The sequence below is a fragment of the Trichoderma harzianum genome (assembly GCF_003025095.1).
Source record: "Trichoderma harzianum CBS 226.95 unplaced genomic scaffold M431scaffold_20, whole genome shotgun sequence".
Taxonomy (NCBI): Eukaryota; Fungi; Ascomycota; class Sordariomycetes; order Hypocreales; family Hypocreaceae; genus Trichoderma; species Trichoderma harzianum.
The window spans coordinates 210,853-234,627 of record NW_020209268.1 but is presented as its reverse complement, the minus strand read 5'-3'; the positions used below and the strand labels follow the sequence as shown (position 1 = coordinate 234,627).

The window sequence follows — 23,775 nt, the reverse complement described above, 5'->3', positions numbered from 1 at the left end:
GAAAAATTCTCACAGAAGTGCAACTGACAACTCTCAATGTGAGGCGCTACAGCTTGTATTTGTAGTACTGCCATGTGAGAATAGTCATTAATGAGCCAAGCATAATTGGTAGTGCCTCCTCGGCATTTCCTTGCATTTTCCATTGATGTAATCTTCTCCACAAAATGTTCGAGAGTGTCTACACAATTTCACGTCAAACAGGAGAAAACAGTTCCAGGTTAGGGAGATGCCTCCTTGTCGCAATAGTTTCAAGGACAACTGGCGATGCAAAGGAACATCAGAGCGCTTTATGGCTTCAAAAGTACGTAGTGTTTACCTGTAAAATTTCCTTATTTTCCTTTGCAGTTTGTTATAAGTTCTATAGCTCTTGCACTCATGTCCCTTTGGATGCTCTGTTCGTAACGTGGCGGTTTCATCAAGTCATGCAGTGTCAGGATGGTCAAAGATCGATAAACTTCCATCGAACAGCAGTAATATATTTTGTAAACCTACAATTGATGTGAAAAGCACGAATTCTAACGGACATCTACTGGATGCACAGTATAGAGAATTTTGATGGCATTTAATCATATATTGCATTACCATAAGTCATTTCATCCTAACTGAGTACATATACTTCGTGTGTAAGTTCGTAACGGCGCTTCTAAGGCACCAACCTGAGACGCGCCTCCATGCATGTGGTACTGGTACCCCGCCATTTGCGTCCGCATACATGTACAGGTACATGTATACGAAGACACATGACACGGACCCGCTGGTATCTTGATCTCCCTCGACGACTTCACGTCAATTCTCATCAAATCTCATCACCTTTCGTCACCTCACCTTATCTTAACCTATATCTTGGGTATCAATCCTTCAATCTTGACTCTCCTCCTGTCTGTCCAGCTTGCCTGCCAATTTACCCCCGTCCAGAATGCTGCCAAACATGGCCGCCTCAAACAAGTAATTAACCTGCCAGGCGTGAAAGTTTGCATGTGCAATGATCCAGACCATCTCCAGCACTTGGCCGCGTGAAAAGAGGTCGGCCATGGCCAGTCGCGAACCTTCGGCCAAGTCATACTCGCGCTCCTCATCGACCTGGCCGCCCCGGATATACTCCAGCGGGCCGGTGACCAGCTGCCACCAGAGCTCCTTGAGCAGCGGCTTATCTTGGTGACGGTGGAAGAAGTCGTTGACGTGATCGCAAGTGTCCTCGCCGTTGCACGCGTGTTTGGCATCCAGGGGTCTGCTGAAGCCCGTTGTGCGGTACTGCTTGTCAAACGCCTCGTCGAAATCCGCCTCGAACTGAGGCTTGGCGGGTGTCTTGCGGGCCTTGGACCAGCCCAGGAGAGCGCGACGGAAGAACATGTGGCGATCGTTCTGGATATGCCATGTGTACAGGGCGGCGCACATCCTGGCGACAGGCTCATGCCATCGCTGGGTTAGCATCCTGGCGCCAATCGCGGCGTACGCGTCGTATATCTTGTGCAGCACTTCTTCGCTAACGATGCCCGTTTCTGTAATGTCCGTCACATTGAGGAACGAGTTCATGACCTCGGAGTTCACCAAATCGCATCCCACGTCGACCACGTCAGTGCCCGGCGAACTGAAGACCAGGTCCGCCATGACGGCAGCAGGGTCAAAGCCACGTGCGATCGCCTCAGCTGCCATGCCCAGCAAGCTGCTTTCTGACAAGGAGACGATCTGTGCTGTGCGTCGGTCCAATCGCGCTGACCGATATGACAAGTTCTTCTTGTGCTGGTTCTCTAGCGCGATCTTACCCTGGATATACTGCTTACCCAGGGAGACGGCGTCTCGTCGTTCGCGTCCTCCCGGGGTGCGCAGGGCATGCGGATCCTCTAGGCCTTTCTGCAGCAGCGGCTCAAGCGTCGGGTAGACGTAATTGTACCCGTGCTCATAATAGAAAACCATGTCGGTCACATAATTGGAAAACATGGTTGTCGCATCGGCAGCGCCCATGAGCAAGCTGGCGATGCCGCACCCGAAGAGTGCATTGTTCGTTTTCAAAGCATCGGGCCAGTCAGTTGCTCCGATTTTGCTGAGCGTTTGGGCCGAGGCTTGTTTGAGTCCGGTGCCCTTGGGTGGCAGGATGTTGCCCGCTGCGTGCTGGGTATCTTTCCAGCTCTGCAGATCAGTGGATAATTTAAGCTGGACTACTCTAGGCCCTGATTCTAGAGAAGACAAAGACTGGTTCTCGCTCACGGACGAGGTATCTGCCACATCTCCAACGTCCCCAAACACCTCGACGACAAAGTCTCTGGCTTGGTTCGACAACATTCCCAACTCCGCAACGGTGCCATGGCCGACCAAGTTTCTTGCTTCTGAATAACCCGGATGGATAGGAAAAGAGTGTTTTCTGAGCTTCCGCCCTAAGAGCCTCCTAACCCGGTTACGGAAGCCCTTGACCCAGAAATATGGGGGAATTTTATCCGAGGCGTCTTGGAAAGCCTGGCTCTTTGGAGACTTGACCTTGATCTTAACTCCTTTGAGGTCAAACTCGCTCCAGTAGCTCTGGTGAGACAAGGATTGGCACCAAGAGAAGGCCATGATGATCGACACTGAGGAAAACAACTTGTTTGGATTGATGGTACAACCTCAGCTCGAGCATTGGATCCTTCCCTCCATTTATACAGCCATCTGGCGGGCGTCGGCTCTGCGGTATGAACGGCTGCAGCCCTCCTCAAAAAGGCGCAGCTGCAGTTCGATGGAGCCTCTTAAAAGTTTGGGGTGAACCAACAGCATAACAGGTCACATTCTATCAGGTTTGCTGGGATGTATATACGCAAGAGGAGGGGAAGAAGCCAATATTGACCTGGGCAACTGAAAACCGCGGGCGACGGTAAGCTGATGTTTACAAACTTATACTACTCTTTTAGGCAGAAGTGAATCGAAACAGATCTGAATGAAACACGAACGAGGAGAAAGCCCAGGATGATCCAAAAAGGCGAGGGTAGAACTGACGACTTGACCGGGCCGCCCCTACCGCGGTCAACTATAACACGGGTTGCTACCTAGTACGATACTCCGTAGTTGCGCTGAGAAATCTTCACCTTGGATTAAAAAAGAAGGATTTCTCCTCCCGCAAGAACACGAGGGGGCCCCTGTAGTCCGATTGATGGTTCTTCTCCACAATGATATCAGGTTTGTTGGCTTATCCATGTTTTCTTCAACGGACACTTGCTGACTTTGGAATAGTGGCATGTATGTGCTGTCTGCAATCCTTGAAGCGGTGAGAAAACAGCGTAGTATCATGGGTTTGGAGTTTGTCGATGTTGCGCCTGACCTTGAAAAGCCGCCTTGGCTGGCCATGAGTCTTACGAGCATAGGATCTTGCGGCCTGGCTGTTTATGCGTTGTGGTTCGTTCTTGGTAAGTCGATTGAATCACGAATGTAACATCGATGATGGAGCATCCGGCTGCGTGACAGGCCTTCCATGCTGGATGATCGCCTCGCCTGCACGATACATCGTCTGCCTCTGCATTGCATCAGATTTCTTCTGTATTTAGCAATTGCCGCTTGCGATAAGGCAGGACCACGAGGCCGGTAATCTGGGCCACCACTTGCCGAGCCCAGCTCGACAGGCTGCGAGAAACATCCGGTATCCACGGGCTGCACAAGTGTTTATGACTGGGAACAAAAAACGCATGACGAGGACGCTTGATAACACTTAGGTAATGGGTCGCAAGAGATACCCTGCTCAAAGGCCTGTCCCGTATGATTGACTAGCACCACTTGGTCCTTGCAACGATACGATATCGGGCTAGCAAAATAGACTACTTCCCTGCCATGTGAAAGGGCCTTGAGTCTTGTGCGAATACTCACCCGTACAAGTTAGCAAGGCTTTTGACGAGTCAAATTTATATGTCTTATTGGACGTTAAGAATAATACTACCTGATGTTGGCAGTCTGCCCCGACGCGAGCCAGATCCGGATATGCCGAACAACAACTGCCAGGCCAACAGCTGCAGCTTGACCAATTGGTGTTGTCACGGCCCATCTGGCATTGCCGCATTCTGTCGCGCCTCGCGGCAATTGGTTAATCAGTTGGCTGGGGACAGGATGCTCAAAGCGGATTGGCGTGCTGGTACTCCGCACAAAGCCCATACCCATACCGAGACCAGCACACGAGCGAAGCTGCCGAATACGGTACTGCTGTTGGTTGGGTGTTGGTGGTTGGAAATGGGACAAGCGTCGTGTGCGTGTATCGTTGGTACAAGTACAGTAGGACCCCGAGCTCCAGACGAGAAGCTCCAGCTTTGAGTCTCATATCCCAGGCTCTAAACTGAGTCCTCGGGCTCAATCGTGGCAGAGAGAAGCTGAGAGAAGGACGCAGGGCCTTCAGCTAGCGGTGGATCGTACCCTTTTGCCTGGCCTGCTGCTAATTACCATTGCGGCATCGGGTCTCTTAAACCCTTACGACCTGACAATGCGACTGCACGCCTGACCCCCGGCATGGGGAAGGGCTGCAAGGGCTCACGTTCAAGCCCAATGTTACGGCGGAAATGACACGACCCCTTCCATGGCTGATATAAGTGCCGCTGCAATCGAGATTGCCTGAAAATGGCTTGCCGACCTTCTCTTCCCGCGCCAAAGTAACCTTTCTAAATATCTGAAGACTTGATTGCATGTCAATCATGGCCCCGCCCGAAGCCGCAACGTCTATTCGGTACCGCCCGCTCGACCGGTCCGGGAGCGAGATTCGCCTGCTTGAGCTGCAGCCGGCGACGACCAACGACATTAACGAACGCGTCGTATGCCGCCTGGTCCACGAGCGGCTAAGCGACCCGTCCGACTTCATCGGCCTCTCGGCCCTGTATGGCGACATCACCGTCACGGAGACGATCTTCGTCAATGGAGCCGCCATATCCATTCCTGTCCACCTCGCCCAGGCACTGCGTTACATGCGAGTCGTCTTCCTGGCCGCGGCCCTACCAACGCCAGATGCCTCCATGACCGACCTCCAGGGCCCGGCGGCGATGCCAGCGCCTCTGCTCACGCCGCCCAAGAAAGCCCCTGGATGGCTGCGGTCTCTACTCAAGAACGTGCGACATATGATCGCCGAGCAAGGCGCGCCGCGGGGAGGCACACCGCCTCTGCGGATATGGCTCGACCTCCTATGCATCAACGGTCGCGACACGCGTGAGGAGTCGGAGCGGAGGGCTCATATGGCGCGAGCATACCGCCACGCCAAGATGGTGGTGGGCTGGCTGGGGCTCAAGGACTCGACTTCTGACCTCGCAATTGAGATTATCAAGGCTTGGGACAAGTGCATGCCCGTCACCTTTGGCGAGCCAGGTGACCGCGAGGCCCATCCTAACGACTATGCCCCTGTGCTGCAGTGGATGGGCCCTGTTGCACATCTGAGCAACATACCCGAAGGAATCACGGACCCCCGCGAGGTGCCCAGCTACAAGGCCATCTCTGAATTCCTTAACCGACCTTACTTTCGCAACGCGTGGATCCTTGACGACATGGGCAAGGCGCGCTTCCCAGCCTTTTTGTTGGGCGATGATATTGTGTCCTGGATGCAGATATTGCGACTGAACCGCGTCAACGAGGAGATCAAGGACCACGGCGCCGACATGTTCCCCGACGAACTGCGGCCGCTGCTTGAATACTTGCCATTGGGCAGCGTCTACGCGTTTTTGAAGGAATTCGACAACAGGCAGAGGCAGGATGGAGTTACGCCTGCCATGCTTACGACTACGAGCTCGGTTAGGAGCTCATCCTCTATGACGGGCATGCGGACGAGGTCAAGGCAGTGAAGGCCCGAATTCAAATTTTTATCGCATTTTCTTTGTCCCTCTTCTTCTTCTTCTAATTTTTGAATTTCGAAAAACTCCGACAAGGTATCAAGCCTACGATCTGTGCGATTCTAGAATGGTGGGAGATGGTGGAACTAATTTTTTTTTCTTTTCTTTTCTTTCTCTTTTCCTTTTTATTTTTTTTCATTTTTCATTATTCGGATGGAAAGGAAGGACATCCTCTCGGGTTATTGCGCGTTGTTACGATTGGCTCCTAGGAAACGGGAAACGGGATCGTCAACAGGTTTTGGAACTGCGAAACTGGGATTTATTGTTTTATCCCGCCTTTGATCATTGAAGGAGCGGGATAGTGCTTGGCGAATTTCTTGCTTTTTTTGTTTTGTAGAGAGATACCAATGAGAAAACTGCAGATAGATTTCGTTAAGAGGATGACTTGGGCATGAAACGGGCTTTCGGAGAGAGTGAGCAATACGCGTATTATGTTTTTTACATGGTCTTTTTTGCGAGTTTCGTAATTTCGGTTGATGTGTACTTTTTTTTTTCTTGCGGTGACATTCTAGGTCGTATGCTGTTTTGCTATATTATTTTGATGCTGTGATAATGTTTTGATGTGGCAAAAATGTTTTGATGTCGTGATAATGACTTGATGTTGCAATAAGGCTTCGATGTCGTAATAATGGTTCGATAAAGACGTGTATGAAACGAATGTATATAGCACGGAGTATGTACCTTGTTTTGGAAATCGGGTGGGCGGCGAAAATAAAGTGCCGGACGCAGCGGGACGCTCATCCATGCCGAGCGCGGCAGGATTTAATCTACGATGGGATTATCTTACCAGCATGGCCTTAGATCTGGGATTTCTATTTTTCTTCCCGGAATACCGGTAAGGAGAAAATAAAAATAAGTAGATAAATCTGGGGAAATGGTGAGATGAAGTGAGATTTGTGTGGTGTGATTTAATGTATGAGATGATGTCGGTGTCTGCTAACGTATGGAAGGGGCGGTAAGAATGGAAGAAACCTGGAAAGGAGATCGTGCGCGTGGGTGGGTTTTTGGACATGGGTTGAGGCGGGATGTGGGATGAGGGTGTGATGTGCGTTTGGGGGGTTTTGTGATGGATCTTGCGTTTTGCTTTTTTGAGAATTTCCTTGATTTGAGGATTGAGTCCTAGAGTAGAAGGTCATATAAGGTACTCATGTGATGTAAGTTAATTTTCATGCGTAGGATACTGGTTGTGTTATTTAGCGCAGTCTGATGCATGGATATGTTAGTATAACAGCGTTTCTGAGGTTTGCTTTTAGTGGATAGAGGCAAGCATGATACAGATGGGATCATTAGGATATCTATTACGCGTCAATTCTCTTGGATTCGAAGTTTCTTTCTTTCTTTATATGTTTTTTTTGTAAGCCTTAAGTGCACCAGTGATAGACTGTATGCTATTGTTGCAGCTCAGCAACTATCGCCCTTGATCGTTTGTCAGATTTAGATCGTTCTCTACCAATCACATCATGTTCTCTTCTAACCCGTTAATTGATTCGTTCCTTGTCTGGATATACATCTTATACCACTAGAATTAAAGCTCCATATCCTCCTCCTCTACAACCTCATCGTCAAACTGAATCTGTACATTTTCTTGATCCTTCACAGACACCTCTCCATTCACTGATTGAGCAGCCTTTGATTCAGTGTCCGCTTCTTCGTCGTCCTCGTCGAAGTCATAGCCGCAATCTATAAACTCATCCCCAGGAGCTATACGTGATTTCGACCTGTAGCACTTGAAGCATAATTCGATACCCAGCGTACCTGGGCCTCTGAAATAAACGCCCGCAATCTCAGCGTAGCAGCAGTCGCAAAACGACCATTCGGTTTTTTTGCCTCTCTTCTTTGGTCCGCGTCTTTTGTTCTTTTGAAGGGTTTTATCTGCAACTAAGTCGGCGATACTTTTGAGCAGAAAGAGTCAATAGCAATCTTCTCTAAAGCCACTGGATGAAAAAAGAGAATCGGAACTCACCTGTCAGCGTGATGGTAGTAGGCAACTTCAGAGACAGTCCAGTCCTTGTATAATCCATGTCCACGAATGGTGGGATTCGCTCCCTTGCTAAGTAGAAACGATACCATGGCATCGTATTGCGAAGGCTCTAATTTCACTCTCCAAAAGAAGAGACGAGGCGCACGTGCTGCCCAGAGCAGCGGTGTCCATCCATCGTCGTCGAAAACATCGATATCTATACCCACTCTCTGAGAACGTGTTAAGACTTCTTCGACGAGGTCAAGTTGACCTCTGAGCACGGCGTAGTGGAGGGGAACTCTGCCGACTATATCTCTGGCTGCGAAATCTGAATCTGGAAGATCAAGGGACTTTAAAACCTCGAGCGTGTTGTAACAGGCGAAATGAGCTGGTTTTCTGCCAAAAGGATCCTTGACGTCTACTGAGGCCTTGTGATTGAGTAGTTGTTGGATTACCTTGGGCGAGCAAGATATGCTGGCGGATATAATAGGATATCCTGCACGGCCTGCAGATATTGTTGGATCAGCGCCTTCGTCAAGAAGTAGTCCGACAATACTCTCTGATAGCATATTGCTATCGTCTCCCCGTCGTCTAGTAGCTGCTATCAATGGAGTGCCATATGCTGAGGCGCAAGCATAGTTAATATCTGCACCATTTTTGATCAATACTTTGACCATATCTACTGTGCCTCTTGCACAAGCAAAATGCAACGGCGCACCCTCTTTGTTGAAAGAAGGGCTATTAAGGGTGTCGACAACGATCGGCTTTGTCATGAAGTAGTCGAAGACTTCCATATTGCAGGCCCTTATTGCGCTTATGAAAGGTGTCTCAAGATCGTCGTTCATGGTATCTAGTTTACCGCCGGCATTGATCACACGTCGGATAGATGCCAGAGGCGTATTTCTTATATTGTGAAGTGCTGTGTCTCCGTCCTTGTCTTTGTGGCTTAGATCTGGTCCGAATTCGAGGAGTGTCCGGATCATATTGTCATCATTACGTGACATAGCCCAAAGCACGAGTGAAGCATTCTGCTCATCCACAAGATCGACATTGACTCCGGCCTCGAGCACCAGTGACATAACGTCAGTGTCGCCGTCACGGACTGCACGCTGTATTGCTCTGTACATTGACGGCATTGACCAGTCAGGTTTGATCTTTGACTCGCTGAGCATCAATTTGACAGCGTTGACTTGGTTACTGTTTATGGCGAGTCCTAAAGGCGTTGCCTCGTTCTTGTCCATTCTGTTAATATCAGCGCCGTGCTCAAGAAGAACACGGACAGTCTCAGCAGAATCAAAAACAGCGTGCAATGCTGTCCCTCCAGAATCATCGGTGGCATGAACATCAGCTTTAGCTTCAGCAAGCAGTCGCGCGACTTCCGGATATCCCTGCTGTGCTGCGAGCCAGAGAGGAGTGATGCCATTTGACCTGGCGATGTTAGGATCTGCGTTATGAGAGAGAAGGTACCGAACTATCTCGATATCGTTCCCAAATGTAGCCATATAAACTGTTATCAATTAGTACAATTAATTCATGTCGTAAGACGTCAAGAACAGACCTGGTGTGCACTGGCTATCTAGTGGCTGATTCACGTCGGCATCGTTTTCGACAAGTACCTTGACTGGCTCCATGCTCTTATTAATTATTGCAGAGATGAGTGGAGTGATTCCGCTGTCTTTGAGGGCTAGATTTGGATCTGCTCTATGCGCCAACAGAAGGCGACAAAGGTCGATCCTCTCATGTATGACTGCCAGCCAAAGAGCCGTTTGGCCGTCTTCTTCCCGTGGATTTGGATCTGACCCATGACGAAGAAGCGCCTCTGCGATCTTATAATGACCCTGTTGTACAGCAATCATGAGTGGTTGAGATGGCAGGTCTGGTGCTATATAATCGCGAAAGTCTCTATGACGAAGCAAAGATTCGGCTGTTGCAAAATTTCCCGCCAGACAAGCCGTTTCCAAAGGTGTGCGGTTGTACAAACCCTTGGCATCAATTGGTGCTCCGTGACTCAACAAAAGATTGATCATATCGCTGGATCCATGAGAAGCTGCAATTTCCAACGGCATCGCTAATTCCTTATTGTCGTTCGGAGTGACGCTTGCGCCGGCAGCTATTAATAGCTTGGCTGAGTCAAGCCGTGAGTACTGAGCCGTAACCAGGAGTGGTGTATCGTCGGTGTCTGAAATACTTTCCAGAAACGTGGTATCGTTCTCTGGTCCGAACGAGAGCAGCTTGGCGACAATATCTGTCATATCTAGTTCGCAAGCCAAGCGTAAGCAGGTCTTCAAACAAGATGATAGGTTGTTTGCTTTTGGTGGTATTGCCTCTTCGTTGGTCGTATCTTGGACATGATCATCCGGGTGCTTGACGTCAAGTCCATCATTAATCTCTGAGGGCTGCTCTGATAAATGTACATGATTGACAAATTCATGGCACAGCTCAGAACTCTCACTACGGAGAGCCGCTTCTAAAGCAGCTTGCACATATGCTTTGTTCAAGTCCAAGCCGTCCGGGTATCGGTCGATAAGAAGGCGAAAAACAGGTAATTCGGCCGCCTTCGCAGCCTCGACTAATCCTTGATTTAGTGTCTCGGAGTCGTATTCATTCTTTGCTAGAATAGATTTGACAATATCTTCGAATCCAAAATGTGCCGCAATGGTGAGCGGCTTGCGATCTTTGAATGGCTTTAAGAAAGGGGTAGGTAAAGCCATGTATGCATCTATCCAGCGCTCTAGCCACGATTGATGCGCAAAGATCTCCAAAACGCCCCTCATTGGACCGACTTGTTTGTAATGACTTGCCCAGAATTCCGTTGCGTACGGTAATTGGGTAGCCCAGGGTCGGGCCTGATCAGTGCCATCTCTTAGATAGTCTAAACAGGTTTGTACAATAGTCATGTGTCGATCTCGTTCTGTCTGTTGGTACCACCACTTCGTAATGGGCAATTGACCTTCACTGGGATCTGAAGACTTCAGCCAGTCACGGATGGAGGTATGGCTGAAATGCACTTCGTCGTGAACTGTGACCAAGAATCCCCCTAACTGGTGGATGATGTCGATGATGCGCCCGCGTATCGGAGACTTGTCTGTATATGTGTTGACCTTATCCCCAAGACAAAGATCTGAGATCCGGCAGAATTCAGATACCCTTAGCGGTCTGAAGGATGATAGCATCCAAGATAGAAGTTTTTGGGCCCACAGGTGATACTCCTCAGGGATATCCTCTAGAATACTCTCAAATATTAGCTCTGGTGAGGGCGTCTGACTCTTGGCTAAGATGCGAGCTAAGGATATTGAAAGATCTAGGGTTGATTTGAAGTGGTCTATTAGCAAATGGCGCAATGGCCTATCACGGGAGCAACTGGAAAGCAAGGCTTCTATCTTGTCTCGTAAGCCATTGACCGAATAGTAATGGCTCTGCTGGAGAAGCATAGACACATTGAATCCATCGTGGAGTGGCTTGGAGGTAGGTAAGTTATAGTCTATGCGAGTTATGCTTTCTGTGGGAAATTTAGAGAGCGTGTCAACGATAATCTTGTCTTTGGCTGTCCCCTTTGTCGTAATGATGACAATCCGCAGGCGGTGCTCGATGGTTGTGAAGTAGTTGTAGATTTCAGATAAGAAGAACAAAACAGAGTCGTCGCACTCGTCAAGGCATCCTAAAACAAAAGGATAGTTTGAATCATCTAATAGTGTATGAGTGGCTTGTCAACTTGTGGAGGGCAACGAAGGCGAGCGTACCACTTCTGACCACAACGTTCTGCCACATGTGCAAAAGACACCGATATTTCCAAGCATATTCACCACAAATTTCGGGGAAATAGCTCTCGATCATAGGATTCCTCGGGCGGCTGTAGACATATTGAGCGAAAAATGTCCACAGCATCGCTGGTATCGTGTTGAACCTGGCATCGTGACTTTTGAAATGGAAATAGTACAACTTTCCTTTGACACTCTTCGCTTCGCCGAGGTAGCTCTTCACGCTTTCGGCTATCTTGTCTGCATCTGAGGTACATTGAATATGTAAGATGTGATTGCCATTGGCCTTGGATAGAGTGTCTAGCTCTGGATTGTATTCGATTGGGTTATCATTTAAAGCAGGGTAGATTGGTGATGCCTGATGTAGCGATTTACGCAGGCTGGCATTGTGCACCTCCTTGAAGTCTTGTCCCCGATTTGACAGATTAGACAAAGGATATAAGAAAACAAGGTGTGAGCATACGTACCAAGCCAGTCTTCATCTGGTGAAATCACTTTAGCGTATGTGTCGAGTTCGTCAACATCAATTAGTTGGAGATGTGGTTTAACACTCGGCAGCTGATATTCAAGGGCAACGCCTAAAGTGGCGGTGAATTTACCGAACACCTATTATATTCCAATTAGTCTCCTCCTGGATATAATGACACTAGAAAACAAAAAAAAAAACTCAAACAAAACTCACTCTTTTCGCAGGATCATCATGGGTGGAAAATATGTTAATGACCCGTGCCTGGATCAGCATTTTTGTATGTATAAATGAATCGTTGACCTTGCTTATTGTCTCGGCGAGACTTTTAACAAGCGTCATCTTATGGCTTTGCAAATGACGATCATTGTTCAAAGAGAGAAGCCAGAATAGCTGTTCTTCAAGATCAACCATTGTAGGTGATCGATGTGGGTAGCCGAAGAATATCTATAGGCGTTAGAGCTGAAGAACTGTTATTTAATGAAATGGGCTTTGGAGTTATTTTACAATACCACGTATGCAATGCAAGATATCTGCATATGCAGACTCATCCATGCCGGCAATAATGATGGCCTGCCAAGACATACATGATTAGCTACTTCGATATACATCTCATCGTTTCAACTTGGATCACCTTACCGTCTTGACAATTACACCTCCAATATCTTGGCAGGCAAAATATATAGGTCGCCTTGCATTCTAAGGGACTGTAAGTTGATATATATGTCACCTCAAGGCAAAGTTGCTGAACAAACTCTTATCTCAGGCGTTCGGCTTTTCGCAACTACTTCCAGTAGCTTGTGAGCGATTCTGAAACTCCCTTGTAGAGTATAGCACCCCATAGACTCTTCGTCTGGGTCGTAGTTGTATGGGATAAACCTTCCTCCCTGGGGGGTTATGTCGGAGAAAAGTCTGTTGAGCCGGGTTGAGTCCGGAGAGTCAGAGGTGGACGTCTCATCCCAATTTTTTTCATCACCGTGGAATCCATGAACACCGATTATGCTTCAAAATTATAAGCCTACTGGAAGTTGGGAAACATAATTCGGTTATCAATGGATCCTTACTCGAATTTAGCTTCATCTGTGCCTTCGTTGGGCTCGTCTGCGACCGCATCCCTATGAAGTTGGACATTTTCTTCTGCAGCTACAGCCTGTGCTACTGAAACACCTGCTTCAGATGCGACCGGGGCCGCCATAGCTGCTTAAAAAAAGCGAAGTTGTCCACCTCAGACTTCAGCAGTCCCGAGAAGAAGCGTACATAACGTAAATCTCTCTATGTTGATTTAGAGTCAATCGACATATCTTCTATTTTGTTATTAGCATAGGTAGGGCATCTGGCGGATGATACACTCATAGTACTTACTGGGGTTGCTAAGGCATCAGCGTCAGCACATCGTCCTGTATGCGATGCGGGGTTTACGAGCTAATTGAGGGGTATTTGGACAGTGTGCGTATGGACTTGATATATTAGAGTACATGATATACTTCAATTTTTCTTCTGCAGCTGGGTGTGGGAAATACGGCCAAAACACGAGCAAGGAAGTGGGTTTGGGTGATTGACATGGCAACCCAGTAGTTACATAACAGCTGGATCTACTATCAAGCGCCAAGTTCAATTTTCTTTGAGATGTGGCTTGGAAATATGTGCTAGAATTGCGGTAGCGGAAGCTCCCGCGAGCCGGGTTCTCCTAGTTGACAACTTAATTTTGATGGTCCAGTATTGACAACATAAACTCCGATGCAAGATGCATGCACGCTCTTTATCTCTATTTAGACGCTTTTCCGGCTACTACATGACCTTTGTTATCGCGAAACAATTCACTCCGCTTTTTGACCAAAATGAGCCTCCATTCCCATTCTCACGTCACATAATGAATACAAGTCGAAGCTACCCAAATCCTGCACGTTATAACTTCTGCCCTTCTTAGGCTTGTCCCCCGTTAGAGTAGGATTAAAAAGCACCGGATCGTCAAGCGGTACTTTCGAAAACTTCCTCTCCAAGCCCGTAACGAAATCGGCGTCAGCCTCAAGAGTGACCTTGGCATTGAAAGGTTTGCTGTCTTCTCGACGGAGGAGAATTGCAACTCTTACTGAATCCGGAATGCCGGTTTGCCTTCGCTTGTTTTCTTGCAGATTCCACACAGCGACCGTTGATTCGCCCGAGTTCTTTCCTGTGCCCAAGTTGATGCTTCCAGTTACCGTGGTAGCATCACTGATACCTCTGTTGACTGTTTTCTCAAACTTGAGTGTTCCTCCTGCTTCGAGAAACGGCACTCCGGAGGCCCCCAGGTTCAGCTCCCCGCCGCGTGTGATGGACTCGCTGTCCACAGTCGGCACCACAGACCATCTCTCCTCGGGAGCTATAGCGTCAACAGTTGGAGCAGTATCGTTCTTATTGTTGGCAAAGAACTCGATGTTGATGCGGGCTCTTATGATTCGACGGGAGTGCTTCTGTGGGTCGAAGAGGAAACGGAACACCATTAACGTTGCCTCGTCGCCGTCGTTGTCGTAAGTTCCGTGAATGACCTCCATCAAGTCAACACGAACGTGAATATTGCCTCTCGTACGCTCAATTACGTTGCGCCTTTCCCAGTCGTTCACGGAGGCGTTTTCGGTACGAAATGTGTCATCTTCGCCAGTGATGATATCATGGAGCGGTGTCTCTAGTGCCAAAAGAGGCTCGTCGTCATCTCTCTGCAGAAGCTCAGTCATTTTGTGGTAACAGTATTGCAATATGTAGAGTCAATTATATACTGGATGTAAATCATGAAGCGGGGTGTCGACAGTATTGATCGATGATTTTAGGTCTTACACGTGTATCTCTGGCTGCGCAAATAGAGTACCTCTATGTACTTTTACAATAGTTTGCACTGTGTCTAGAGCCGCTCTTTGGGTTGAGAAACTGTTGTACAACAACTATGCTTGAGAAGAAGATACCGCTTCTTAATTGGAAACCATCTAAGCCCCTAGATCTATTCTAACTTTGACAGTAATTAACTATAATGAAAGAGAAAGAAATGTTTCAGGCTTTGATGCTGTATTATTATCTCTGGTTCTCACTGTTGAGTTGTGGTTTGTCAAGAGAGGTCTGAAGACCAAATACTGTAAGCAGACACGCTATAAGAACAGGGGTCTATTTTTTATCCACCAACTCTGTAACATGTGTGCTTCCCATAGCCAAAGGTAATACGGAACATCAGTTGCTAGCAGAGCAACCCCTCTCTACCTTGGTTAAAGACTCATTAGTGAGGCTCTGCAGAAGAGCGCCATCTTTTGTTCCCACGACCCTCATTCCCCATTTACCTGCAGCCTCCATTGCCTCTTGTTACCATACACTCTCTTTAAGCTTAATTACGACCCTCAGATAATGGACTCTGGGTTTCAAGGTCCAGAAAAACCGTCCCGTGTGGCCAGCGGGCTTATGGAGGACGGAGATGTTTACGATCTGGACAATGAAGATGAATTCCTCCCACCAACAGCAACAATATCTGGGTTTGGTGTGGACCACGTCAGGCAGCAGTTTGATCAAGATATTGATGAAGCACGAAAATTCTCAATACAGAGTCTTGATGAAGCTGAGAGGAACAGACAACGGGCACAATTTGTGCTTGCCCGAGCGACAGAATGGGATAAGACGACATGGGAAGGTCAGAACTTTTTGCATTATCTTGCCTACGACCACAATCCTAAGCCATCGATTAGTTTGCAGTGGCTCATGGCACGAGCCATCGTGAAGCTACCGCACTTGATGGGCAGAATGGACAAAGCGAATCGCACGCCGCTCACAACCGCCCTCTATGTAGGCAACGAGAGATTCAGTCATGCGGTATGCAACAACGTGGGGTCAAAGACACGCGAACGAATCAAACCAGAGCTACTGAATGAATGCAAGCCTCACGATAATGATCGTGAAGTCACATGTCTACATACTGCCTTGACTTGTGATTTTAGTACCGAGGAGCAGAGAGAGAAAATCGTCAAAAGCATTTGCAGTTTTGTTCCTGAAGAGTTGTTCAGAATCACTGATCATAGAGGTCGTACACCTTTGCACCTGGCTGTAGAGTATGAGAGGTGCTGTAAGACACAAGTTGGCATTGTCGAAGAATTGCTCCTCCGAGGATCACAGGCGTTAGATGTCGATATCTTGACATATAATCGCACTTACTCAGTTTACCAGTATCACGAAAGTACCCGGAAGGTGGTACAAAGAAGGTTCGATCAAACGCCCGCGAGAGAAACAAGAGGGGACAAGCTCAAGCTATCTGATACGAAATCAGATCCAAAGAGGGCCCCTTCTAAGCTTGAAATTGGTGCAATGGGACCCTCGTCACTGTCTGGAGACAAAGAAGGCCCCGCTAGTTCTTTGAAAAGAAGAGATTCGATTACTACTACGTCTAGAGACCGCGGTGGTTATAAATTACAATTGGATACACAAGTGGTGTCCTCTCCACTTCGGGGGTCGCCAATCGATTCCGCACAAAACACAGTAAGGGCGGCGGCTCTCCAAAAGGAAGAGGAGCGGGCACAAGCTGCTAAGCTAATTAGTGAGCAACTGAAGCTTTTATATCTTCGGACCCAAAGGCCGGATCGTGCTTCTCGTTGTCTGCGCCTACAAGACGAACAAGGTACGTGATGGTTTTGCTATGTGTGTTTATTCTGTATGAGACAAGCTTCTAACAGCCTTAGTAGATAAGGAGCTGTGGTTTGACTTTGGTCCACCAAAGAAGCTTAGAAAAAACGAATTCCAGAAACAATTCGGTCATCTAAAGCTGGATAGTGTGCTTCAATACGTGGCATTTCCTCAAATCGAGTTGATTGAGGATGATGACGGCCCAACTACAAGGCGCAAGACTAGGACGGTAGGTTTTGATATAGCAATATTGCCTTCTATTAACTAACACTTTTAGGATTTGATATTCTTTTTCAATTGGCTGAAACAGAAAGGGGTGAAACGCATTGTTAAGGTATAGGAAGACCATGAAATTTGAAGCCCAACCCTCGAATACCCTTTTATTAAACGAATATTTTAGGTTATTGTGGACGATTTGAAAATTCCATCACATAGTGATGAAGCTATAGAAGAAGCATTGGAGTCATTTGTAAGTGAATAATTATGTATATACATGTTCAAGGGCTTATCATTCGCAGAATGTTGAGATACTCGACTGGCGAAGATTGGATCTTGACCCCGTATCGCTTACTCGAGTTGGGAAGTGTTTACGAGAACTTCATCTCCAATGGAGTGGTAAGAATACCACCTTACGGGCGTGGTCAGAAAAAGACGGTTTGGCTATGATCCCCACGTTGGAGACAATTAGTGTCACCCAAGTTGAGGTATTCAAATCAACATTCTTACTCGCGAGACTCAGTCACTCACTAACTTGCACTTCCGTATAGAGCTCTGAATCCGATACAAGAGTCAACAGTAACTTCAATGACTTTGTGAAACGAGTTCATGAGTCTTGGCGATCTGACAAGCAACCTATGATAAATGGCCCAATTCCCGCTCACAACTATCTCCTCGGAATGGGTATTCTTACAAGAGAAGGGCAGCTCAACCATAGCCAAGAACGCGGTGTTGATCCACACAAGTGGATGCAGTGCATGGAACAATTTAATTCTAATTTCAGGCAGATCCGTGCCCTGAGAGACAAGATAACTGATGCATCACTAACACCTGTGGTGGTGGCTTTGATAGACGACGGGACAGACATCATGCATCCAGATCTGAAGGGTATGGGATTCCCGGGCAAGAGCTTCCACCACTATCGAGAAGGCTCAACATGGCGTGTATCTCCATACTGGGACTCTCCGTCTGGCCACGGAACGTTGATGGCTAGATTGATTCATCGCATTTGCCCGAGCGCCATTATTCACGTTATCAAGCTGCAGACTTTTGCAACTGAGGGCTCAACGAAGCTTCAAATCAATCCCGACAGTGCGGTACAAGTAAGTTGACTCATATAACCACAGTTGTAAATTATTCTGATGAGAGGTATAGGCGATAAATTATGCGGCGGAGCAAGGTGCTCAGATCATTTCCATGTCATGGACAATCAAGCCACCGATAGAACCAACTAAGAAGGCAGACTTTGATCATGCAATCAACAACGCCCTCAATATTAAAGGCCTCCTCATGTTTTGTGCTGCTAGCGACCAGGGAAAGTCTGCCGACCTGATGTATCCGCACGGCAGCAACCCCAATAGCTTCAGGATCGGCGCTGCGAAAGCCACAGGCAGCATGCTTGACACGGTTGGCGATGCGCACGAGCTCAGCTTCATTTTCCCGGGTCACGAGGTTGTGATTGACCACAACTATCAAGATGTGCAAGACAAAACATTTCAGAAATTCGAAGCTCATTCTGGTAGCTCGGTGGCAACTGCGCTGGCAACTGGTTTGGCTGCGCTGGTCATGGAGTGTGTTAGGTTGGGTATCATGCATACTAATGAGACGAATCAGAGTGATCATACTGTTGCAATAACGAAAGAAGACTTGACGAAGATACGAGAACGGCAGCAGATGGAACATGCGCTGACGTCGATTGGTACTAGCCATCTTACGAAGAACAAGTACATTGAGGTTTGGAAGACGTTTAGCGGTGCCGCGGAGGATTTGAAGAATAGTGAGGGCGATAGAATAGGGCAACTGGGGAGAATTGCGGGTTTAGCGAGGATGTTTCTTAGAAAGGGCGCTTGAGGGGATTAGACTTGAAACTCGACGGTTCCTTAATGGAATTGTGTTGGTAATGGATTGTATATTTTACATCTGAAAGATTGCTTTTTTCTATTTCTCTAAGCTGAGGTATCTTTCTTCATACGCCGCCACGCCTAATAATCACCTTTCACTTTGCAATCTCTCCCTTGACCCAGGCCTCCAGACCTCCCCTGCTAATGATCTCTTGTACATTTGGCGGCAATTCACCCACCTTCTGGCTCCACGTCTCTCCGTTGTCCTCTGTGACGACGACCTTGCTCCTGCGTACGTCCCACAGGAACTTCCATCCCGTGCGTCGCGTGAGCTGAATGTCGGCACCGTCACCCTTGGGGAAGCGCTCGCGAAGACGCTGGATAAGGCGAGGCACTTCAACGGTGAGGAGCGCGTTGTTGATGCTGTTGCGGCCGAAGATGTTGCCGAAAGAGCCGGAGACGACAAGCGGGATCTTCTTGGCGAGGATTGCAGTGGCGGCTGTTGATACCAAATTATTAGTCGGTCGTTTGGACAAGAATATCCTCTCTCGGGAACAACTTACCTTGCTCTCGTGACGAGCCAGTTCCAAAATTAAATCCTCCGACAAGCACGTCTCCAGGGCGAGCGATATCCTTGAAGGCGGCGTCGTAGTTTTCCATGCATACCTCCGCCATCTTCTCGACTGGGACGTTATCTTGATATGTGTATTTGCCTGGATAGATACCGTCTGTGTTGATATTGTCGGCGTCGCAAAATACGATCTCGCCCTCGACCTTCTCTGGGAAACCAGGTACAATGTCGGTCAGCGTCTCCTCGGCGTTGTCTGCAGGTGCTACAGTAGAGCCGCCCATATCCTTCTCGGCGTCGAAGATCATGCTGTCAGCCTGAGCGATGATCTTATCCAGGGCATCCTCTATGCTCATGGCTATATCTGCCTCGAGGTTGCCACTGCCCTCACCGAGGATAACCTTGTCGATGCCTTCAGGCTTCTGGTACCATCCAGGACCGCTGATATAACCTGACAGGGCACTGGCGGCGACTACTTCTGGAGAACCGAGATATGCCTTTGCTTCTTTAGATCCCATTCTTCCTGAAAAATTTCTGTTTGATGCGCTAATGCCGACCTCGTTCGGCTCAAGCAATCCAGTTCCAAGCCCAATACAAGGTCCGCACCCTGATGGAAGTGTTTCCACGCCGGCATCTAAGAGAACCTGCCAATCGCCAGCTTCCTCCGCTATCTGTTGTTCGGCCAGAGAGGCAGCGGCAACGTAGAACTTGACACCAGGGGCGATCTTGGGTGTAACACCATCTTTGGCAGCCTCGCGGAATACACGAGCGGCAGCACTAATGTCGGATGCTCTTCCGTTAGTGCAGGATACCAAATCTTTAGCCAAGTTAGTAAACTTCAGAGGAAACGGCGTTAGTGGTTATAGTTACAAGCTTTGTCGACAGGAATCTTTTGAGCCTCAAGATCGCGAAGGGGCGTGGCCACCTTGACAGAGTTGGGTCCTGAGACAAATGGGGATAGGGATGTAAGATCGAGATAAAGCGACTTGGCGTAAGTTGCACCGGGGTCGGCAGTGAGCCGGTTCTCGGAGAGCTGGGCGATCCGGTCGTGTGTAAAACGGGCATTGGCATCAGTCTCTGAGTTGAGCATTGCGGATGTGGTGGCCTTGGCTCGCAGCCAGTTGATCAAGACATCGTCAATAGGGAAAAGCCTGTCACGGTTGTCAGTCTGGCTCATAATAGGCTCACAGCAAGTCCAGCATACCCACTGAGCGCGCCCCATTCCGTCGTCATGTTTGCGATTGTGATTCTTTCGTCTATAGAAAGGCTACGCATTGTTTCTTCGGAACCAGCGAATTCGATGGCGTGATTTAGGACAGAATCGTCATTCACCAATCCACAGAGGGCCACGATGACATCCTTCGCAGTGACACCCGGAGGTAGAACGCCCAGGAGAGTGACTTTGGCGATAGGCGGGATCTGCCACCATGTCCGACCAGTCGCAAGTATACTGGCGGCGTCGGTCCTCACAATGGGAGTACCCACGGCTCCAATTGCGCCGTAGCTATTGGAGTGGCTGTCAGACGCAACGGTCAAGGTTCCCGGCCAAGCATAGCCCTCCTCAATCATCAGCTGATGGCCAATGCCCCGGCCAGCGCCAAAGAAGTCAATGCCATGGTTCTGAGCGAACTCTTGTATCAATTCGTACTTCTTCAGGTTCGTCGGCGATCGATTCTGCACGTCGTGATCTAAAGTCATGACAATTTGGTTGCTATCATGGACCTTAGTGGCGCCTATGTCCATCCATTTCTTAATGATTGGAAAACTGTTATCATGGGACATGCTGCGGTGCGGCGCGATGGAGATGTAGTCGCCGGAGTGGACCGTCTTGCCCGGCGCAAGGCCGACGGCGTACCGCTGGACGATCTTCTCAGTGAGCGTCTGAGGCTTTCCCACGGCTGGTGGGGAGGAGGAGAGGATATCTGAGTTGCGAGAGCTGTCGAGCTGCGAGTGGAAAGCGTCAGGCCTTCGATAGGCGCCGGTGACGCTGTACGAGCGGCATATGGGCGATGTTGAAGGCAGCTGTGGTGCTAGAGATCGCGGCGTTGTGCGGCCGAGGAGCGTGACGCATCTCCTGGCAGAGCGGCCAGCTATTCCACGCTGTGTAGAGCCACGAAGTTAGCAATTATCTTGTAATTGATATGTCGTGTAGCCATCGCCTAATTGGCCTGATCTGGGGCATGGAGAAGACATACTGCTTGCATCATTGTGAGATGACTGGATGAAGATGCATCAAAACTTTATCCGAGATCGGGATGGCGGCATCTAGAAAAAAGTTTAGCGGGGTCTGCGGGGAGCTAATTCGAAACCCAGACACTATCATTGGCCGAAACACAACTGACATGTTGGATGCGGATAAAAGTGTCTTTGTCTACTCGTATGTAGGAAGAAAATCATCTGATGTTGTTTCATGTTGTTAAAGTCATGTTGTTGTAACTCATAGTTGATGTTGCGCAACCAATAGGAAGTTGTCGCGATGCGGGTTGCGTCATCAGTTGCTGAAAAAGCGGCTCATTGTTTTGCCTATCCAACTGAAAGAAGCTCACTTGACTGAGTGAAAGATAGCAAAAGCATCGGATATCGTCCATCCTTGTTTGGCGCTCTCCACAGTTGTGTCAGTTTCTCGATGCAAGGGCGCACGCTAGAATCATCCCGCGCCCTTGACCCCACGCGCTGAGAAATGCCGGCCCTTCTTGCATCTTCCATTTACATCTTACATACACATGCTCATGGCTATCAATATCAGTTGAAAGAGCAGTATAAGTGACATAAAGAAACCAAGTGGACTCATTTTCTTTCATTCACCAATCATCTCAGCTTCATCTTTCAAGACCAACTCAAGTAATTCGCGAATCTCAAAATCATCATGTCAACAGCAGAATCTATCCCAAAAGTCCTCGACTCATTTACTGAGAAATGGTCCCCGCGCCTTGTCGCAGCAATCAACGACCACCACGTCAAAGTTGCCAAAATTGATGGCGAATTCATCTGGCACTCACATCCAAACTCCGACGAACTCTTCTATCTCCTCTCTGGCAAATTGACTATTGAGCTCGAGGGCCTGGACGATGTTGTGATGCAAGTTGGCGATATGTTTGTCGTTCCAAAGGGCATTAGACACCGTCCTGTTGCGGAAGAGGCACAGATCATGCTGATCGAACACGAGTCTACGATTAATACTGGAGACGAAACTAGTTCGGACAGGACAGTACAAGTCAAGGATGCTCGTGGGCAGAATTGAGGTGGGCGGACGTGTAATGACGGTAGAAGGAGGATTGAAGGATGTCTTTGAGGACAAGTGGGAATAGGCGTGATGTATATAATGACCTTGCTATCTTCACAAGATTCTTTCATGTATGGTGTTGTGTACATGAACCCGGGATTTACTGTTTCTATGCAATTATGAATTGAACACAGACTGCGGCTATGAGCTGTCTAAATAGCTAGATTCTCGCTCCAACACTTCATTAGAGAAGATGTGTCAAACGAGGATTCGGAGGAATTTGCTGTCGCATCTGCGCCCGACTTATTCGCCTCTCACCTGATGTCTTTTGTTCTATGAGATATGATTTTGCCAGAATTGTACGATGCTGCGGTTACAGGCACTCGGGCAAATAGAAACTGAACCCCAACCAGGTTGAAGATCTAAAATAATTTGTGCTTCACGTTGTTGCCACAAGCTCAAGACAATAGCACCTACCGGTATGTAGGGTAAGTTTAATAAAAATCACGTTGAACCATACATCTGTAAATTTTACCACCTCTCTGCAAGCGAACACAGAGTTTCTCAGCAAATCTAGAGATTGGTAGCTGTCATTCTTGGGGTTTCTGGTAACTGGTTGCAAGATGCTGTACATGATAATACGGAAGACGAAGTCAATCTAGCTTGATCACGGTAGCATACATTCTATACACCTACATCTCATGATTATGTGGACCGTCGGTCTCTAAAAGAGAGCCCGCATTAGACAATAGCAATGTACCAACATAAGGTTACAAACGGAGTTTCTCAGACTCAACTCAGTCAATACACCGTCACAGGCATTTGTCTTCAATGTAGCTATCGTAATTGATTGAATGTAACCACGGCGGCCAGCGCACTCGGCACGTCGCATTCTACAGTCGCGTCCCGCGAAATTATGCGTCCTAGACAGCGAGATTCGCCGAACGAACTGTTGTCCAACATCCTCTCATCCGAGTTTACCGAAAGGGGAGTAAAAGGTCTATTGCTGCATTATTCAATGTTCAGGGTATGCGAGAAGTTCCAAATCGCCCGGGTTGTAATTAAACCGTGGTCAGCGATGGAAGCCTGTGAATTGTTGGCTCCTGTATTCTTTTTGATGCATGCATTCGCACAAGGGTCAACGGTGGCCTGACATCTGGCCATTGATGCATATTCTTTAGTTTATTCTATGCATCTGTGTTTGCGGTAAGGTTGTTTTGACCCCTGTATCATTCAGCGCATCGTGCCGTACTTCCAAAATGCCGGACGCCAAGCCAACAGCTTTTGTTTTTATGTAT

At 48.2% G+C, this 23,775-nt stretch overlaps 9 protein-coding genes across 9 annotated transcripts; 3 read left to right on the top strand and 6 right to left on the bottom strand.

Moving 5' to 3' along the window:
• Positions 1-858: 858 nt before the first annotated feature.
• On the bottom strand, positions 859-2,550 carry M431DRAFT_98398 (hypothetical protein; the record flags this gene model as incomplete). The annotated part of the gene is made up of 1 exon (XM_024925041.1): positions 859-2,550. The coding sequence occupies one exon, from the start codon at positions 2,548-2,550 to the stop codon at positions 859-861; it is 1,692 nt and encodes a 563-aa protein (XP_024768823.1).
• A 2,087-nt stretch (positions 2,551-4,637) lies between these two features.
• Positions 4,638-5,768, top strand: M431DRAFT_487047 (hypothetical protein; the record flags this gene model as incomplete). The annotated part of the gene is made up of 1 exon (XM_024916447.1): positions 4,638-5,768. One exon carries the CDS (start codon positions 4,638-4,640, stop codon positions 5,766-5,768), a length of 1,131 nt encoding a protein of 376 aa, XP_024768822.1.
• A 1,527-nt stretch (positions 5,769-7,295) lies between these two features.
• Positions 7,296-8,356, bottom strand: M431DRAFT_513177 (hypothetical protein). The gene is made up of 2 exons (XM_024919971.1): positions 7,780-8,356; positions 7,296-7,708 (listed from the first exon to the last, which is right to left on the bottom strand). The coding sequence occupies exons 1-2, from the start codon at positions 8,343-8,345 to the stop codon at positions 7,342-7,344; spliced, it is 933 nt and encodes a 310-aa protein (XP_024768821.1). The 5' UTR covers positions 8,346-8,356; the 3' UTR covers positions 7,296-7,341.
• Positions 8,357-9,569: 1,213 nt separating this feature from the next.
• Positions 9,570-9,839, bottom strand: M431DRAFT_62568 (hypothetical protein; the record flags this gene model as incomplete). The annotated part of the gene is made up of 1 exon (XM_024921618.1): positions 9,570-9,839. A coding segment is annotated over one exon (270 nt), but the record flags the coding sequence as incomplete, so codon positions are not given.
• Positions 9,840-12,630: 2,791 nt separating this feature from the next.
• Positions 12,631-13,195, bottom strand: M431DRAFT_98156 (hypothetical protein; the record flags this gene model as incomplete). The annotated part of the gene is made up of 3 exons (XM_024925007.1): positions 12,631-12,699; positions 12,756-13,002; positions 13,065-13,195. 3 exons carry the CDS (start codon positions 13,193-13,195, stop codon positions 12,631-12,633), a joined length of 447 nt encoding a protein of 148 aa, XP_024768819.1.
• Positions 13,196-13,632: 437 nt separating this feature from the next.
• Positions 13,633-14,769, bottom strand: M431DRAFT_513174 (hypothetical protein). Its single transcript, XM_024919970.1, has one exon. The coding sequence runs from the start codon at positions 14,709-14,711 to the stop codon at positions 13,818-13,820; it is 894 nt and encodes a 297-aa protein (XP_024768818.1). The 5' UTR covers positions 14,712-14,769; the 3' UTR covers positions 13,633-13,817.
• A 651-nt stretch (positions 14,770-15,420) lies between these two features.
• On the top strand, positions 15,421-18,696 carry M431DRAFT_98212 (hypothetical protein; the record flags this gene model as incomplete). The annotated part of the gene is made up of 7 exons (XM_024925015.1): positions 15,421-16,624; positions 16,686-16,858; positions 16,907-16,963; positions 17,030-17,098; positions 17,148-17,333; positions 17,397-17,948; positions 18,001-18,696. 7 exons carry the CDS (start codon positions 15,421-15,423, stop codon positions 18,694-18,696), a joined length of 2,937 nt encoding a protein of 978 aa, XP_024768817.1.
• A 19-nt stretch (positions 18,697-18,715) lies between these two features.
• Positions 18,716-21,496, bottom strand: M431DRAFT_126893 (hypothetical protein). The gene is made up of 5 exons (XM_024912306.1): positions 21,450-21,496; positions 20,459-21,354; positions 20,125-20,405; positions 19,250-20,071; positions 18,716-19,185 (listed from the first exon to the last, which is right to left on the bottom strand). The coding sequence occupies exons 1-5, from the start codon at positions 21,459-21,461 to the stop codon at positions 18,842-18,844; spliced, it is 2,355 nt and encodes a 784-aa protein (XP_024768816.1). The 5' UTR covers positions 21,462-21,496; the 3' UTR covers positions 18,716-18,841.
• A 357-nt stretch (positions 21,497-21,853) lies between these two features.
• On the top strand, positions 21,854-22,779 carry M431DRAFT_513172 (hypothetical protein). The gene has a single exon (XM_024919969.1). It carries the CDS (start codon positions 22,121-22,123, stop codon positions 22,493-22,495), a length of 375 nt encoding a protein of 124 aa, XP_024768815.1. The 5' UTR covers positions 21,854-22,120; the 3' UTR covers positions 22,496-22,779.
• Positions 22,780-23,775: the final 996 nt, after the last annotated feature.

Excerpts from the sequence above, each read along its gene's own strand:
- M431DRAFT_513177 (XM_024919971.1), bottom strand. The coding sequence starts at position 8,345 with ATGCTATCAGAGAGTATTGTCGGACTACTTCTTGACGAAGGCGCTGAT. Across the intron at positions 7,709-7,779 it reads TACTACCATCACGCTGACAG|TATCGCCGACTTAGTTGCAG; the intron begins GTGAGTTCCGAT and ends TCTGCTCAAAAG.
- M431DRAFT_126893 (XM_024912306.1), bottom strand. Across the intron at positions 20,072-20,124 it reads GATTCCTGTCGACAAAGCTT|ATTTGGTATCCTGCACTAAC; the intron begins GTAACTATAACC and ends ACTTGGCTAAAG. Across the intron at positions 19,186-19,249 it reads TGGCTCGTCACGAGAGCAAG|CCGCCACTGCAATCCTCGCC; the intron begins GTAAGTTGTTCC and ends TGGTATCAACAG.
- M431DRAFT_513174 (XM_024919970.1), bottom strand. The coding sequence starts at position 14,711 with ATGACTGAGCTTCTGCAGAGAGATGACGACGAGCCTCTTTTGGCACTA.
- M431DRAFT_513172 (XM_024919969.1), top strand. The coding sequence starts at position 22,121 with ATGTCAACAGCAGAATCTATCCCAAAAGTCCTCGACTCATTTACTGAG.